We start from the raw sequence: 16,953 nt of genomic DNA, 5'->3' as shown, positions 1-16,953 counted from the left end.
GAGATCCGGCCCGAGTTCCTCAAGGCCCTGGATGTTGTGGGGCTGTCATGGTTGACACGACTCTGCAGCATCGCGTGGACATCGGGGGCAGTGCCTCTGGATTGGCAGACTGGGGTGGTGGTCCCCCTTTTTAAGAAAGGGGACCGGAGGGTGTGTTCCAATTACAGGGGAATCACACTCCTCAGCCTCCCTGGTAAGGTCTATTCGGGGGTGCTGGAGAGGAGGGTCCGTCGGGTAGTTGAACCTCGGATTCAGGAGGAGCAGTGTGGTTTTCGTCCGGGCCGTGGAACAGGGGACCAGCTCTACACCCTCTGCAGGATCTTTGAGGGTGCATGGGAGTTTGCCCAACCAGTCCACATGTGTTTTGTGGACTTGGAGAAGGCATTCGACCGTGTCCCTCGGGGGATCCTGTGGGGGGTTCTCCGGGAGTACGGGGTATCGGACCCCCTGATAAGGGCCATCCGTTCCCTGTACGACCGGTGTCAGAGCTTGGTCCGCATCGCCGGTAGTAAGTCGGACTTGTTTCCAGTGAGGGTTGGACTCCGCCAGGGCTGCCCTTTGTCACCGATCCTGTTCATAATTTTTATGGACAGGATTTCTAGGCGCAGCCAGGGTGTGGAGGGGGTCCGGTTTGGTGACCTCAGGATTGGGTCACTGCTTTTTGCAGATGATGTGGTCCTGTTGGCTTCATCAGACCGTGACCTCCAACTCTCCCTGTTCTCCCTTCATGCAAAAAGATCTGCCATGACTGTGCCATAACAACCCCATATTCCGCTGACCACCTCTGGATGTAGCCGCCACTCTCCGGGGAGGGGTCCTCCCCTGGAGAGCCGATCTGCAGCAAGGTTCTCCTGACCCGGTATGTATGTGGCCCTAGGGACTTGAACTGGGGATGAGCCCACTCCAATATTGTCCGAGCCAATCTACATAGGCGAAGGGAACCTAGACCCTGTAGGAAGTGCAGAACAGCCAGATGGATAGCCTGCAGCTCCAAAACATTTATGTGCTGCGCTTACCAGGGTCCATGCAAAAAGCCGCTAATGCCCACCGGGCGCATGTTCAGAAGGTACCTAGGTACTCTAAGTACTGCAGGAGACGAGTCACATCTCTGCGGCACTGCCCCTCTGAGTGAGCACACCAGCCAGTCATCCAGGTAATTGAGGATGCGAATACCCTCCCGACGCAAGGGTCCCAGTACAGTGCCCATGCACCTTGTGAACGTGCGGGGGGCAAGTGATATGCCCAATGGGAGGACACAGAATTCGAAGGTTCTGCCGTTGAAGGCGAACCTGAGATAACGTCTGTTCCCTTCCCATATCGGGATCTGAAAATACGCATCCTATCATGGCAAACCAGTCGCCTTGGAGGATGACCTGTCGAACCCATGGTACAGTCAACATCTTGCAACATAGGGGCCTCAAAAACGTGTTCAACTCCCTCAAATCCAAAATTGGCCTTGAGGAAAATTGAGGAAGTAACGTTAATAAAACCCAGCCTGGGGATTGTCCAGCGTCACTTCCCTGATGGCTCTCTTCGCTAAGAGAGTGTAGACCTCTGCTGCAAGCACGTCCCTGCGCTAAAGAACTGCCACCAGCGTAAAGGTGGCGGACCGTGTCAGAGGGGGTGGGTACAGAAATTGCAGTCAGTAACCCTGAGTCATGGTGGAAACCACCCAAGGGTCTGCCCCAAGAGTCTCCCAGGGCAGTTTGCACTGGCCTAGGAAGTGGCATGGGGAGACAGGGTGTTGATAATTGTCAGGAAGAAGTGGACGGCTTGGGAGGCCCCTGGCCCCAGCCCTGCCTGCTCCGCTGACTGCATCTAGCTGTACCACATCGGCTGGCCTCCAAACGGTCCTGTAGATCACTAGAAGCAGCAGAACCTAATTGAGATGGTCTTGGCTGTGGGGCTGGTGAGTCATGGCCCCGTCGGAGCATTCCATCTCTTTAGCACATTGGCAGGCTTCTTGAGCCTGCTGAAGCATCACCTTGGCATCTGGTCCAAACATAGCAGATGGGACCACAGGCAGCCTGAGTAGACGGACCCGGTCACCGCGTGCTCCTTCATCAACTTGGCCAAAAGAGATGACACCTGCTGCACCTCCGCAGCAGCCAATAGATCCATGACATCGATGATTGTAAGAATTTCCTTACCCTCTTTGTTGATAAGGTCATGGCTATTAAAGTACAGTATTCATCCTATCACTGGCTCACACAATGTTCACTAAAAGGCTGCATGCAAAACTATAAATTGTAAAGATTTGTATTAAAATCGCATCAAAACTGTGATGAGAACCGATTAATGCATGAATGCAATCTTCTTTAAGGGCACAAAGGGTCAGCTTTTACAGGGACATAAAAATAAAATAGATTAATCATCAGTAATCAGTAAGTCCTCAGAACAGATATGATCCATATCTAGTCCTAAAGTTAGAACAAGGTTCTTGGTGCCCAGCTTTCTTCCTCCATAGCAACTGAAGATAGCTGGCCCCAAAACTAGCGTGGGTGCTACTTGGGCTTGTTTAACTACAGTTGGCCTGTTTGGGCTGTTGACAGTTGTAGACAACCTGCACTTAGAACTTGACTTATAAACTCTCACATGAAAAAACTCAAAAATTAATTTTGTTTTTACATCATATATTTAATATTCTGTACCAGCAGGGATGATGTAGCAACCATTATAACGAATGCAAAAGTTGCCAATGCAGATGACGATGAAAAAGAAACAATGACAAGAGGTTCAAGTGTAACTCATTACTCATGTGAGTGCTGGAGGGAGGGAACTGATGAGGCCTGAGATGAAGATGACGAGAGAGTGGGGACTTCAGTTCACAGATAAAATAGTCGTAGTAGATAAGTGAGCTGATGACAGAGAGCTTTGGTCAAAAGGCATGCAGAACTCAGAGGAGCCTCTCCTCTTTCTCTCTCTCTCTGATGATGGAGACTCCAGACACAGCTGAACTCTGCTATCCACAACTCCTCAACAATTCCTGCAGGAAACCTATGGTGTCTCAGTCTGATGCCTTGCTGTCTTACATCCTGCTGTTCTTCATGACTCTGCTTACTGCGACTCTCAACCTGCTGGTCATCATCTCCATCTCCCACTTCAGGTAGAAATAAACTAATTGAGCTAATATATCATTTTAATATATTGTCATCATGAAAGAAGAAATGTGATTGAGGTGGCTTAGATATTGCTTTCATGCCTCCTAATCCAAATATTGAAATCGATAATAATTTGGTGTTCAAAAATCCTTACTTTAGAATATCAAACACAATACAATCAATGTTATTTAAGTATGTACCTTCGACTTTTGCTGTCACTGATAAACTGCTGTAATATTAATTAATATTAATGTTAAGTATGTGCTATCCACTACTGCTGTTAGTCACACACTACAATTGATGATAATTTTAATGGCGAGAATTTACAAGGGGAAATGTGATTGAGGTGGAACGTAGATTTCATTTTAAGGCTTTATAATGTGAAACCTTCAGTTCATGATAGTTTTATATAATGCTGTAATCTGCTTTAAGCATGTGCTTTCTATGTATGTATGTATGTGCTGTTATTGACAAACTGGTGTTAATGATAATCTCACAAGTTATGATATTTTTTCTCCTCAGGCAGCTACACAACCCCACCAACGTCCTCATTCTCTCTCTGGCTGTCTCAGACTTTCTCGTTGGCCTACTGCTGATGCCGGTTGAAATCCTTCTTACAGAGAGCTGCTGGTACCTGGGTGACCATGTGTGTGTTGTGTATTATATTGCAAATTTTATCATTACCTCCTCATCAGTTGGAAATATGGTTCTCATATCAATTGATCGTTATTTGGCTATCTGTGACCCTTTACAGTACACCACCAAAGTTACTCTGGACAGAACAAAAATATGTGTTTGTCTGTGTTGGATCTGCTCTGTTCTCTATAACAGTCTGATTTTAAATCACTTTCTGACACAACCTGATGGACACAACTCCTGCTATGGAGAGTGTGTAGTTGTCCTAAACTATATCACAGGAACTGTTGACTTTGTCTTCACCTTTATAAGCCCAGTTAATGTTATTATAGTCCTGTACATAAGAGTATTTGTGGTTGCTGTGTCTCAGGCTCGTACTATGAGGTCTCATATTGCAACTGTCACAGTCCAGCGTTCAGTGAAAGTAACTGCTAAAAAATCTGAAATGAAAGCAGCCAGGACTCTTGGTATTGTAGTCGTTGTGTTTTTAATTTGTATCTGTCCATATTATTCTCCAATCCTTATAGGACAGGATATTGAAGAGAGTAGTTCATCTTTATCCATTGTAGTTTGGTTGTTGTATTTTAACTCCTGTCTAAACCCTATGATCTATGCCTTTTTCTACCCCTGGTTCAGAAAATCTATTAAACTCATTGTTACACTTCAGATTTTGCAGCCTGGATCACGTAATGCTAGAATAATGTAGAGAAATACATGGGAGAAAATTCCATATAACTTTATTGGAAGATGGGAACGTCTGCTTTGTTAGTTGAGGTAAAGGTCTAATCTTATTGTAAAACCTCCACAAATCATGTTTTCTATTAGATAATCAATTAAGCATTTCAGTTTCTATAACTACATCTGAAACTATCACCGACCATCTAGGGCAGACTGGAAATAAAAACTCAGATGGGACTTTTGACTGTGACCAACTCCCCAACACCAACATATCACCACATGTGGTGCTCACAATGATTAAAAGTAATATTTGTGTAAATATGCATAAAAATGGAAAAGCCCCGTTCACAATCTTGTACAATTATAATATATTCATATAATGTTGTGAAGTTTGACTTGCTTTTATAATTGCAGTGTATGAAATAATCAGGTGAATGAAATACTGTGTCAGAAACACCTTTACATAATACAGTCAATAACTAACACAACAAAGCACATTCTCAAAAACTTAACTGAAACAACTATAACTGTACCCACAAAAACTAGACATTGGTAATAGGGGTAACTGGTATTAATTGCAGTTCCATTTGCAAGCAATTGTATTTTTCATATTCCCATCTTTATGTACTAGATCAGATTTCAGAGTGAGCAGTATAGCAGCAAATAAAGTATCATACACAACTTAATGTCATTGTCTTTTCATCATTAAAACCTTGTGCAATGAATTCTTTGTAAAGTTGTGAATTAGGATGAGTTATTTCAGAGTTTCCAATTTCCCCTCATAGCCAGGTAAGTTAAGTAAATTAAATTTTGTATAGCACTTTTCATATAGAGAGTCAAAAAGTGCTTGTAACAGTTGAGATGATCTTCCGAGTCTCATCGTGAACATATGCAAAACCAAAACACATCTATAGTATAGATCAGCCACATATGTAGGAGCCTGACTGTGTTAGTAAGAATGAGAATTTTAAACTGGATCCTATATGCAACAGGGAGCCAATGAATAGATTTAAGTACAAGTGTAATGTGACACCATTTATTGGTCCTAGTGAGTAGCCTTGCAGCACCATTCTGGATTGTCTGCAGACAATCGAGGGCAGAGATACTAAGTGAGAAGAAAAGTGTTTTACAGCAGTCAATGTGAGATGAGATAAAGTCATGTATAATCATTTGTAGCTCAGCTGCTGAAAATAATATTTATTTTGTGGAAAAACACAAGACCTGGTCAGCTGCTTAACATGGGTGTCCATCAACAAGGATTGATCAAATATTACTCCTAAATGATGTATGCTGGAGTGAGCAGCTGAGGAAAGTTTTGCACTCTGGGGCAACAACCAGAACCTCTATCTTATCAGTATGAGATATAGAAGATTTTCTGTAGTCTAGTCTGTCACAGCTTTAAGACTGTGGTTTCCTGCAGGGTTCAGTTCTGGGACCCATATCATTCTCTTTATATTTACTTCCCTTGGGATGAAACATAAACAGATTAGTTAAAACAAGATTAAAGGCTAAAGTTAGAACAAGGTTCTTGGTGCCCAGCTTTCTTCCTCCATAGCAACTGAAGATAGCTAGCCCCAAAACTAGCGTGGGTGCTACTTGGGCTTGTTTAACTACAGTTGACCTGTGTGGGCTGTTTGTGGACAACCTGCACTTAGAACTTGACTTATAAACTCTCACATGAAAAAACTCAAAGATTAATTTAGTTTTTACATCATACATTTAATATTCTGGATGATGTGGCAACCATTATAACAAATGCAAAAGTTGCCAATGCAGACGATGACGAAAAAGAAACAATGACAAGAGTTTCAAGTGTAACTCATTACTCATGTGAGTGCTGGAGGGAGGGAACTGATGAGGCCTGAGATGAAGATGACAAGAGAAAGAGTGGTTTTGGGGAGTGGGGACTTCAGTTCACAGATAAAATAGTCGTAGTAGATAAGTGAGCTGATGACAGAGAGCTTTGGTCAAAAGGCATCCGGAACTCAGAGAAGCCTCTCCTCTTTCTCTCTCTCTGATGATGGAGACTCCAGACACAGCTGAACTCTGCTTTCCACAACTCCTCAACAATTCCTGCAGGAGACCTATGGTGTCTCAGTCTGATGCCTTGCTTTCTTATATCCTGCTGTCCTCCATGTCTCTGCTCACTGTGACTCTCAACCTGCTGGTCATCATCTCCATCTCCCACTTCAGGCAGAGATAAACTAATTGAGCTAATATGTCATTTTAATATATTTTCATCATGAAAGAAGAAATGTGATTGAGGTGGCTCAGATATTACTTTCAGGCCTCCTAATTCAAATATTGAAGCTGATAATAATTCAGTGTTCAAAAATCCTTACTTTAGAATATCAAACATAATACTATGAATGTTATTCAAGAATGTGCTTTCGACTATTGCTGTCAATGATAAACTGCTGTTGATGATAATCTCACAAGTTATGATATTCTTTCTCCTCAGGCAGCTACACAACCCCACCAACTTCCTCATCCTCTCTCTGGCTGTCTCAGACTTTCTCGTTGGCCTCCTGCTGATGCCGGTTAAAATCCTTCTTACAGAGAGCTGCTGGTTCCTGGGTGACCACGTGTGTATTGTGTATTATATTACAGATTTTATCATTACCTCCTCATCAGTTGGAAGTATGGTTCTCATATCAATTGATCGTTATTTGGCTATCTGTGACCCTTTACAGTACACCACAAAAGTTACTCTGGACAGAACAAAAATATGTGTTTGTCTGTGTTGGATCTGCTCTGTTCTCTATAACAATCTGATTTTAAATAACTTTCTGACACAACCTAATGAACAGAACTCCTGCTATGGAGAGTGTGTAGTTGTCCTCAATTATATCACAGGAACTGTTGACCTTGTCTTCACCTTTATAAGCCCAGTTAATGTTATTGTAATTCTCTATATGAGAGTATTTGTGGTTGCTGTGTCTCAGGCTCGTACTATGAGGTCTCATATTGCAACTGTCACAGTCCAGCGTTCAGTGAAAGTAACTGCTAAAAAATCTGAAATGAAAGCAGCCAGGACTCTTGGTATTGTAGTCGTTGTGTTTTTAATTTGTATCTGTCCATATTATTCTCCAATCCTTATAGGACAGGATATTGAAGAGAGTAGTTCATCCTTATCCATTGTAGTTTGGTTGTTTTATATTAATTCCTGTCTAAACCCTATGATCTATGCCTTTTTCTACCCGTGGTTCAGAAAATCTATTAAACTCATTGTTACACTTCAGATTTTGCAGCCTGGATCACGTAATGCTAGAATAATGTAGAGAAAGACATGAGAGTAAATTCAATATAACTTTCTTGGAAGATGGTAAAGTCTGCTTTGTTAGTTGAGGTAAAGGTCTAATCTTATTGTAAAACCTCTGTGAATCATGCTTTCTATTAGATAATCAATTAAGCATTTCAGTTTATATTTCTACATCTGAAACTATCACTCACCAGAGTGGAAATAAAAACTCAAATGGGACTTTTGACTCTGACCAACTCCCCAACACCAACATATCACCACATGTAGTGCTCACAATGATTAAAAGTAATAGTTGTGTAAATATGCATACAATTGGAAAAGCCCCGTTCACAATCTTGTACAATTATAATATATTCAAAGAATGTTGTGAAGTTTTACTTGATTTTATAATTGCAGTTTATGAAATAATTAGGTGGATGATATACTGTGTCAGAAACACCTTTTCATAATACAGTCAATAACTAACACAACAAAGCACATTCTCAAAAACTTAACTGAAACAACTATAACTGTACCCACAAAAACTAGACATTGGTAATAGGGGTAACTGGTATTAATTGCAGTTCCATTTGCAAGCAATTGTATTTTTCATGTTCCCATCTGTGTAGATCAGATTTCAGAGTGAGCAGTATAGCAGCAAATAGAGTATCACACATAACTTAATGTCATTGTCTTTTCATCATTAAAACCTTGTGCAATGAATTCTTTGTAAAGTTGTGAATTAGGATGAGTTATTTTTCATTTTTTCCTCCAAAGCCAAGTAAGTTATGTACATTAAATTGTGTATAGCCCTTTTCATATAGAGAGTCAAAAAGTGCTTGTAACAGTTGAGATGATCTTCCAAGTCTCTTTGTGAAAATATGCAAAACCAAAACACATCTATAGTATAGATCAGCCACATATGTAGGAGTCTGACTGTGCAAAGCTCTGTTAGTAAGAATGAGAATTTTAAACTGGATCCTATATGCAACAGGGAGCCAGTGAAGAGATTTAGGTACAAGTGTAATGTGACACCATATATTGGTCCTAGTGAGTAGTCTTGCAGCACCATTCTGGATTGTCTGCAGACAATCAAGGGCAGAGATACTAAGTGAGAAGCAAAGTGTGTTATAGTCAATGTGAGATGAGATAAAGTCATGTATAATCATTTGTAGTTCAGCTGCTGAAACTAAATAATATTTATTTTGTGGAAAAAAAAGACCTGGTCAGCTGCTTAACATGGGTGTCCATCAACAAGGACTGATCAAATATTACTCCTAAATGATGCATGCTGGAGTGAACAGCTGAGGAAAGTTTTGCACTCTGGGGCAACAACCAGAACCTCTATCTTATCAGTATGAGATATAGAAGATTTTCTGCAGTCTAGTCTGTCACAGCTTTAAGACTGTGGTTTCCTTGGGCTTGTTTAACTACAGTTGACCTGTGTCGGCTGTTTGTGGACAACCTGCACTTAGAACTTGACTTATAAACTCTCACGTGAAAAAACTCAAAGATTAATTTTGTTTTTACATCATACATTTAATATTCTGGATGATGTGGCAACCATTATAACGAATGCAAAAGTTGCCAATGCAGACGATGACGAAAAAGAAACAATGACAAGAGGTTCAAGTGTAACTCATTACTCATGTGAGTGTTGGAGGAAGGGAACTGATGAGGCCTGAGATGAAGATGACGAGAGAAAGAGTTCTGCAGGGTTCAGTTCTGGGACCCATGGCATTCCCTTTATATTTACTTCCCTTGGGATGAATCATAAACAGATTTAATATTCTTTAATATTTAATTGAGGATTATATCCAACTCCACATTTTCATTCAAACCTAGTGAGGCTTTTAGGTTATCTTATCTTAAATCTATTAGAGACCAGATGACAGAAATGTTTTTATCATCTGCAGACAAATACAAAAGCAGCGTCAAGACTACTCACTAGGACAAATAGATGGTCTCACATTACCCATATACTTAAATCTTTTCACTGGCTCCCTGTTGATTATAGGATCTGGTTGAAAATTCTCATTCTTGTTTACACAGCTTTGCTCGATCAGGCTCCTGCGTATGTGGCTGATCTACTATACCCTTATTTATCAGCCCGCACTCTGAGGTCAAAAATGCTGAATTTGCTTTCTGTCCACAGAGCAGCTGAAGACATACCTATTGAGACAGACAATTGAGTTACCTGTATGCAACAAGTGAGCATTTAAAGTTTTTATAATTTTATTTTCTTTTGTTTATTTTTCCTTATTTTTCCTATTGTGTTTTTCAGTTTTGCACATCCATGACAAGTGACTTGGGAAGTCACCTCGTCTGTTGTGGTTTCTTTTTTCTTTTCTTATATGTTGCATCATGCGCCTGCAATTTGTGACTATGCTAAGTACTTTACTTACTTGGAAATAACTGAAATAACTCCTCCACCTTCACAATTTTACACAGAACTCATTACACAAGGTTTTAATGAAGAAAAGACACTAAAATACACTAAATATTTATGGTTCTTTATTTGTTGCTGTAATCTTTACCCTAGTATTTACAGTTAGTACAGACAGAGTGGACACAAAAAAATACAAATACCTGCAAATGTAACTGTAAATACCTGTAAATGTTGATGGTAGTTTTTTCAGTTTTGTTGTATTGTGTATTATGAAAGGATGTCTCTGTCACAGTATTTCATTCTTCTCATAACTTCAAAGACTAGTTATAAAATCACCATAGGATATGACACAGTATAAATAACAACTAAAACTTTGCATTCAATTTTACAAATATTTTATAATTGTATAAGATTATACACTGGGCTTGCTCATGTGTATTTTCACAATTATCATATCTGATTTAATTATCATAAGAACCACATGTAAAGACAGGTTCTCAGGTGGGTTTTGGTAAACCGGTCAGAATAAAAAATCCTGTTCCAATTTTCTAACACCCTGACACAGAATTTACTCCCATATCCTTCTTTACATTATTCTAGCATTACAGGATTCAGGCTGCAGAATCTTAAGTGTTACAATGAGTTTAATAGATTTTCTGAACCAGGGGTAGAAAAAGGCATAGATCATAGGGTTTAGACAGGAGTTAATATACAACAACCAAACTACAATGGGTGAAGATGAACTGCTGGCTTCAATATCCTCTCCTGCAAGGGTTGGAGAGTAATATGGACAGATACATATGAGAAACACAACGACTACAACACCAAGAGTCCTGGCTGCTTTCATCTCAGATTTTTTAACAGTTACTTTTACTGAACGCTGGACAGTGACAGTTGCAATATGAGACCTCATAGTACGAGCCTGAGACACAGCAACCACAAATACTCTCATATAGAGAATAACAATGACAGTAATAGGGCTTATAAAAGTGAATACAAAGTCAACAGCTCCTGTGATATAGTTGAGGATAGCTACACACTCTCCATAGCAGGAGTTGTGTCCATCAGGTTGTGTCAGAAAGTTATTTAAAATCAGACTGTTATAGAGAACAGAGCAGATCCAACACAGACAAACACATATTTTTGTTCTGTCCAGAGTAACTCTGGCGGTGTACTGTAGAGGGTCACAAATAACGATCAATTGATATGAGAACCATACTTCCAACTGAAGAGGAGGTAATGATAAAATCTGCAATATAATACACAACACACACATGGTCACCCAGGTACCAGCAGGTCTCTGTAAGAAGGATTTCAACCGGCATCAGCAGGAGGCCAACGAGAAAGTCTGAGACAGCCAGAGAGAGGATGAGGAAGTTGGTGGGGTTGTGTATCTGCCTGAGGAGAAAAAATATAACTAGTGAGATTATCATTAACAGCAGTTTGTCAATAACAGCACATACATACATTCATAGAAAAGCACATGCTTAAAGCAGCTTACAGCATTATATAAAACTATCATGAACTGAAGGTTTCACATTAGAAGGCCTTGAAATTAAATCTATGTTCCACCTCAATCACATTTCATGTAATTTTTCATTATGAAAATATTTTTGATAATATATTAGTTAGTTTATCTCTGCCTGAAGTGGGAGATGGAGATGATGACCAGCAGGTTGAGAGTCACAGTGAGCAGAGAGATGGATGACAGCAGGATATAAGCAAGCAAGGCATCAGGTTGAGACACCATTGGTTTCCTGCAAGAATTGTTGAGAAGTTGTGGAAAGCAGAGTTCAACTGCATCTGGATTCTCCATCATCAGAGAGAGAGATAAACTCAGAGAGGCGTCTCTGAGTTCTGGATGCCTTGTGACCAACACTCTCTGTCATCAGCTTATTTATCTACTACTGTTTTTTCTGTCGAGCAGAGACCGTAGTCCCCACTCCCCACTACCACTACCACAACCACTGAAAGTGGTTGTGGTAGTGGTACCCTCCCTCCATCTATCATGAGTAATGAGTTACACTTGACACTCTCTTTCTCATTCTCTTTTCATCATCCTTACACTGGCAACTTTTGCATTCTTTATTATGATTGTCACATCATGCTTGCTGGTACAGAACATTAGTTGTGTGATGTAAAAACTAAATAAATCTTTGAGTTTTTTTGTGTGAGAGTTTATAACGGATGGTTACATGGTAACCTAGGTTCTCTGAGTGGAGAAATTATCTCTCAACCCTACATATTCCATATGTACGGGGACTGACCCCACAGGGGCAGCTGTTGTGGATTTGTCTTGAAGACACATCACCTGTGGTGGCCACACTGATTAGCAACCTGGAGCTATATAAGCACAATATCTGTGTGGCTACTCCGGTTGACCTTGATTGGAACGCGTTTCAGAGCTGCTAATAGCTGGAGAGATAGTCTCTCCATTTAGAGAACCTAGGTTACCATGTAACCATCCATTCTCTATCGTGTCAAGACTATCTCTCCACCCTACATATTCCATATGTATGGGGACTCTGTAAGACACACCGCGTGGAAACCAAGCAGACGACAATTTGAATGAGACGTCACCGCCACCAGAACCACCCACGTGCTCAAACCAAGGAACTATGTACAAATCTACACTATATACACACCCATGACCCCAGCGTAAGACGCCACCAAGGCCCAGCTGGCCCCGCCAGATGCTTAAGTCAGCCACAAATGGGTGGAAGGTCATAGCCTGCCAGGCTAGCCCAGAAAGAAAAGAAAACAACATCACTCCGAGCCAAAGTGCTCTTTAAGAGCTATGGCACTGGAGGCATGGTATATTCGGCCATGTCCTACTGCACCATGCCCAGCACACGCTCAGTGAACGGGATGCCAACTGCCACCTTCATGCAGTAAAACCTTATAAAAGGTGGATGGGCTCGACCAAGAGGCTGCCGTACAAATCTCAGACAGGGGGGCACCTCTCCACAAGACCCAGGAGGTAGCGAGGCCCCGTGTGGAATGTGGATGCACCCCTGCCGGGGCACGCACACCTGCCTCTTTATATGCCTGTTGGATCACCTCTACAACCCAATGGGACAGCCTAGCCTTTGAGACTGGCCACCCAAGAGTGTTAGTCCTGTAGCAGATAGAGTTGGTCCATAGCCCTGTGGGCATGAGTCCGCTGAATATACAGCGTTAAGGCCCTAACGGGACACAACAATGGTCCCCCACTCGACCCAACTCCACCATCCTGAGGAGGGCGGAAAGGGCGCAGCTCAAGACTCTGGTTTGGTGTGAGACTCAGACCAGATTTTAGGGTGGAATGCAGTTAGGGTGCAGCAGCACCCCAGCATTACCAGGCAAGAAGCGGCAGCACTCTTCATGCACGGAAAGGGCATGTAGCTCACCCACCCTTTTTGTTGACACAATAGCCAACAAGAATGTATTCTTGAGCGAAAGTCATTTCAGCTCCACCATTTCCAGAGGCATATCCCATGGCTAGAAATTCGGCCTTCTCAGGGGCCACGCCCAAAGCCTGAGACCCCAGGGAAAAAGGTGAAAAACAGTTCCCTCGGACTGGGAGAGGAGGTCGAAGGGCGAAGGGAATCTAGACCCCTTTGCCTGTTGATATATGATGCTGCTACTGTACTGTCTGTTCTCATCAGCACATGGCGGTCCTGCAGCTCTGGCAGGAAGTGCAGAACAGCCAGATGGATAGCCTGCAGCTCCAAAACATGTATGTGCTGCGCTAACCAGGGTCCATGCCAAAGGCCGCGGGCGCCCTTGCCTTTGTGGACAGCCCCCCAGCCTACCAGGGATGCATCTGATGACATCACCTGGTGACGCAACACAGGCCCCAGTGCCATCCCACGTAAGTTGGTCGGCCGCTGCCACACAGTCTGCGTGTCACTGATATGCTGGTCTGCAGATTCCTCTGTGGGCAAAGTCCGAGGTCCAGGAGGCAGCGCTGCACCAGGCGCATGTTCAGAAGAGCCAGGGGCATGACATGTACTGTGGCTGCCATTAACCCCAAGAGGCGGAACCCTGTCCCCAAGCCGGAACTGGGACAAGCAAGCCCTGAGGGTGGCTCACAGGAGTCAAGGAAAGAGTCCCTGCCCTGGCATCCAAACACATGCCTAGGAACTCCGTGGACTGTGAGGGCTGGAGCCTGCTCTTCTTCCTTTTGAGGTGCAGGCCTAGGTACTCTAAGTGCTGCAGGAGACGAGTCACATCTCTGAGCGGCACTGCCACTCCGAGCGAGAACACAGAACACAGACACAGACACAGAACTCAAAGGTTCTGCCGTTGAAGGCGAACCTGAGATAACGTCTGTGCCCTTACCATATCGGGATCTGAAAATACGCATCCTCCAGGTCTATCGTGGCAAACCACTCGCCTTGGAGGATGGCCTGTCGGACCTGTGGTACAGTCTACATCTTGCAACGTAGGGGCCTCAAAAACTTGTTCAACCCCCTCAAATCTAGAATTGGCCTCAGTCTCCCATCCTTCTTGGGAATGAGGAAGCAACGTTAATAAAACCCAGCCTGGGGATTGTCCAGCGTCACTTCCCTGGTGGCTCTCTTCGCTAAGAGCATGTAGACCGCTTCTTGAGCCTGCTGAAGCATCACCTTGGCATCTGGTCCAAACATAGCAGATGGGACCACAGGCAGCCTGAGTAGACGGGCCCGGTCTTCTCCCTGTAGCCGTGACTGAGACAGCCAGTGATGGCGTCTCACCATACAGAGTAAGGCCAAGGCCCTACCGGTCACCACCGCCTGCTCCTTCATCAACTTGGCCAGAAGAGATGACACCTGCTGCACCTCCGCAGTTATGTCGGAGTCTCCCACTAAGTCTCCCAGCTGGCATTGGTACAAGGCTAGAATAGCCCCAGTGTTCACCAACTTTCCCTGTATGGCCATAGCCCCATACAGCTTATTGAGCATGGCATCCATCATCTTGGTGTTCCTGCTCGGGCAACTCGGTGTCCCCAAGACTGACTTAGTGGGGGACATCAAGGGCCCCCACTAACCTGATGCATGGTGCATCCACAGCCAATCCTCTCTCGACTATGCACACCTGCCAGCCTTCTGCATAGACCCGCCCCACAATGGGCATCGGACATCAGGAAGTAGTGGCATTGAAAAAGACTGTGACTGAGTTGGAGTCACATCATCAAACCGGGAGGCCCTCTGTCCTCGGTCTGCTGGCATTTCAACCCCCAATGCCTCCGCGGCCCAAGCAAGAAGCTGGTGATAGAGAGGAGAGGAAATGTCACACTCGTGCCCTGACACCCCCTCCAAAGGGATGAGGTGATTGTGCCACTGGGTTGTGCAAAACCACCCTTCTTGGCCGTTTTGTAGTCACAGTGAGAGTGGCTGGATGTGTGACAAAAAACACTCGAGCCCTAGCCTCCCTCACTCTAGCTGGCAGGATGAAACAAGGTCTCAGGTCTCTCCATAGACTGTATGGTCTCTACACTGAGAGGCTGAGATAGGAGGAGCAGATAATCTAGCGCAGCTATGGAAGCCTAATGATGCCAAAAGTAAAATGAGTCGCACTACACAATTATAACACTATTTATATTTTGTTCTACTTGTGTATTTATGTGATACAGGATTTGTGCAATTTACTTTTATTTCGTTTTTTTATTTATTTTATGTTATAATTTGTGATAATTAGATTCTTTATTTACTTATACTATATTTATATATTAGAATTGTTTCTAACCTTTAATTTACTTTTTAGTATTTGTGATTGTATCTAACTTTTGTATTTATGGTAGTTATTTCCATTAAATACCAAAATGATCCATCTATAAAATATCTATATGGAGAAACCTCTTACAGTGCTGCATACTGCATATGATAATTATATATTTAGAAAGTAGAACTAAAGTGATTCATTACAAGATGATTGTTAAAACATTTCAAGTCTAGAAGGCCCTACAAGTCATGATCAGATGAACATGAATCAGAGTTAGTTCAGGTATTGCACATCTTTATTATACCACCCAAAAATCCACTTGAATGCAGGAAATCACATCTACTTTATCCAAAATTTCCTGGTGGTGGACCTCCAGCTATGTCTTTGCTTCAGAATGTAACCAATGTTGTCCATCTCCAGTATGCCGCCCTATCAATGGCTTTGGGCCCTACAAACCACCAGAATGCAGGGCACAACATGGGTACAACGGCAAATTAATTCCAATTCCCTGATATTTGAGCTACCAATGTGTGTGGCTGCGTGCGGGACAAAATTTTGGTCACCCCCGACAAAATCTCACTCCAAGGCTTTTTGAGAAGTTGGCAGCTCTGGTAGTGATCAGCCCTCGTTACTTCCGACGAGGTTGGATTTCACTGAGGACAATGGCTATGCAAGCAGACCGGCAAGCCAGTGTCACGAGCCGCCACGCTTTCACCAACCAGCGTAGCAAAGACAGTTGCCACAATCCAGAGAGGGGCCCGTAGACCAGCTCTCTCAAAGTAAGTGGATATTGTGCACACAATCTGGCTAACACACGCTACTCTTTATGCTTCTCAAGAGAATCACATACAACTGCTTGCAGTGGAAATCAACGAATCGGAGTGGCCACACAGGTGTGGTGCTTATATAGCTCCAGGTTGCTAATCAGTGTGGCCACACAGGTGATGTGTCTTAAAGAGTAATCCACAACAGCTGCCCCTGTGGGGTCAGTCCCCGTACATATGGAATATGTTCTTGAACTCAAGTTCGTGCTGCAAGTCGTCCATGAACAGCCCACACAGGCCAACTGTAGTTACAGCACCACAAATAGATCCATGACATCGATGATTGTAAGAAGTTCCTTACCCTCTTTGTTGATAAGGTCATGGCTATTAAATTACAATATTCATCCTAACACTGGCCCACAAAATGTTCATTAAAAGGCTGCATGCAAAACTATACAT

At 42.9% G+C, this 16,953-nt stretch overlaps 2 protein-coding genes and 1 pseudogene across 2 annotated transcripts; 2 read left to right on the top strand and 1 right to left on the bottom strand.

The window, feature by feature from the left end:
• Positions 1-2,933: 2,933 nt before the first annotated feature.
• Positions 2,934-4,443, top strand: LOC128367851 (trace amine-associated receptor 8a-like). Its single transcript, XM_053328515.1, has 2 exons — positions 2,934-3,106; positions 3,624-4,443. Exons 1-2 carry the CDS (start codon positions 2,934-2,936, stop codon positions 4,441-4,443), a joined length of 993 nt encoding a protein of 330 aa, XP_053184490.1.
• A 1,992-nt stretch (positions 4,444-6,435) lies between these two features.
• Positions 6,436-7,696, top strand: LOC128367932 (trace amine-associated receptor 13c-like). The gene is made up of 2 exons (XM_053328621.1): positions 6,436-6,608; positions 6,877-7,696. The coding sequence occupies exons 1-2, from the start codon at positions 6,436-6,438 to the stop codon at positions 7,694-7,696; spliced, it is 993 nt and encodes a 330-aa protein (XP_053184596.1).
• Positions 7,697-10,631: 2,935 nt separating this feature from the next.
• LOC128367901 (trace amine-associated receptor 8a-like) lies at positions 10,632-11,861 on the bottom strand (annotated as a pseudogene).
• Between the last annotated feature and the right edge of the window lie 5,092 nt (positions 11,862-16,953).

Source organism: Scomber japonicus, chromosome 11 (assembly GCF_027409825.1).
Source record: "Scomber japonicus isolate fScoJap1 chromosome 11, fScoJap1.pri, whole genome shotgun sequence".
Classification (NCBI taxonomy): domain Eukaryota; kingdom Metazoa; phylum Chordata; class Actinopteri; order Scombriformes; family Scombridae; genus Scomber; species Scomber japonicus.
This window is presented reverse-complemented; position numbering and strand designations above follow the sequence as displayed.

Coding starts and splice junctions, on each gene's coding strand:
- LOC128367851 (XM_053328515.1), top strand. CDS start 2,934: ATGGAGACTCCAGACACAGCTGAACTCTGCTATCCACAACTCCTCAAC. Junction 3,107..3,623: donor ATCTCCATCTCCCACTTCAG/GTAGAAATAAAC, acceptor TTTTCTCCTCAG/GCAGCTACACAACCCCACCA.
- LOC128367932 (XM_053328621.1), top strand. CDS start 6,436: ATGGAGACTCCAGACACAGCTGAACTCTGCTTTCCACAACTCCTCAAC. Junction 6,609..6,876: donor ATCTCCATCTCCCACTTCAG/GCAGAGATAAAC, acceptor CTTTCTCCTCAG/GCAGCTACACAACCCCACCA.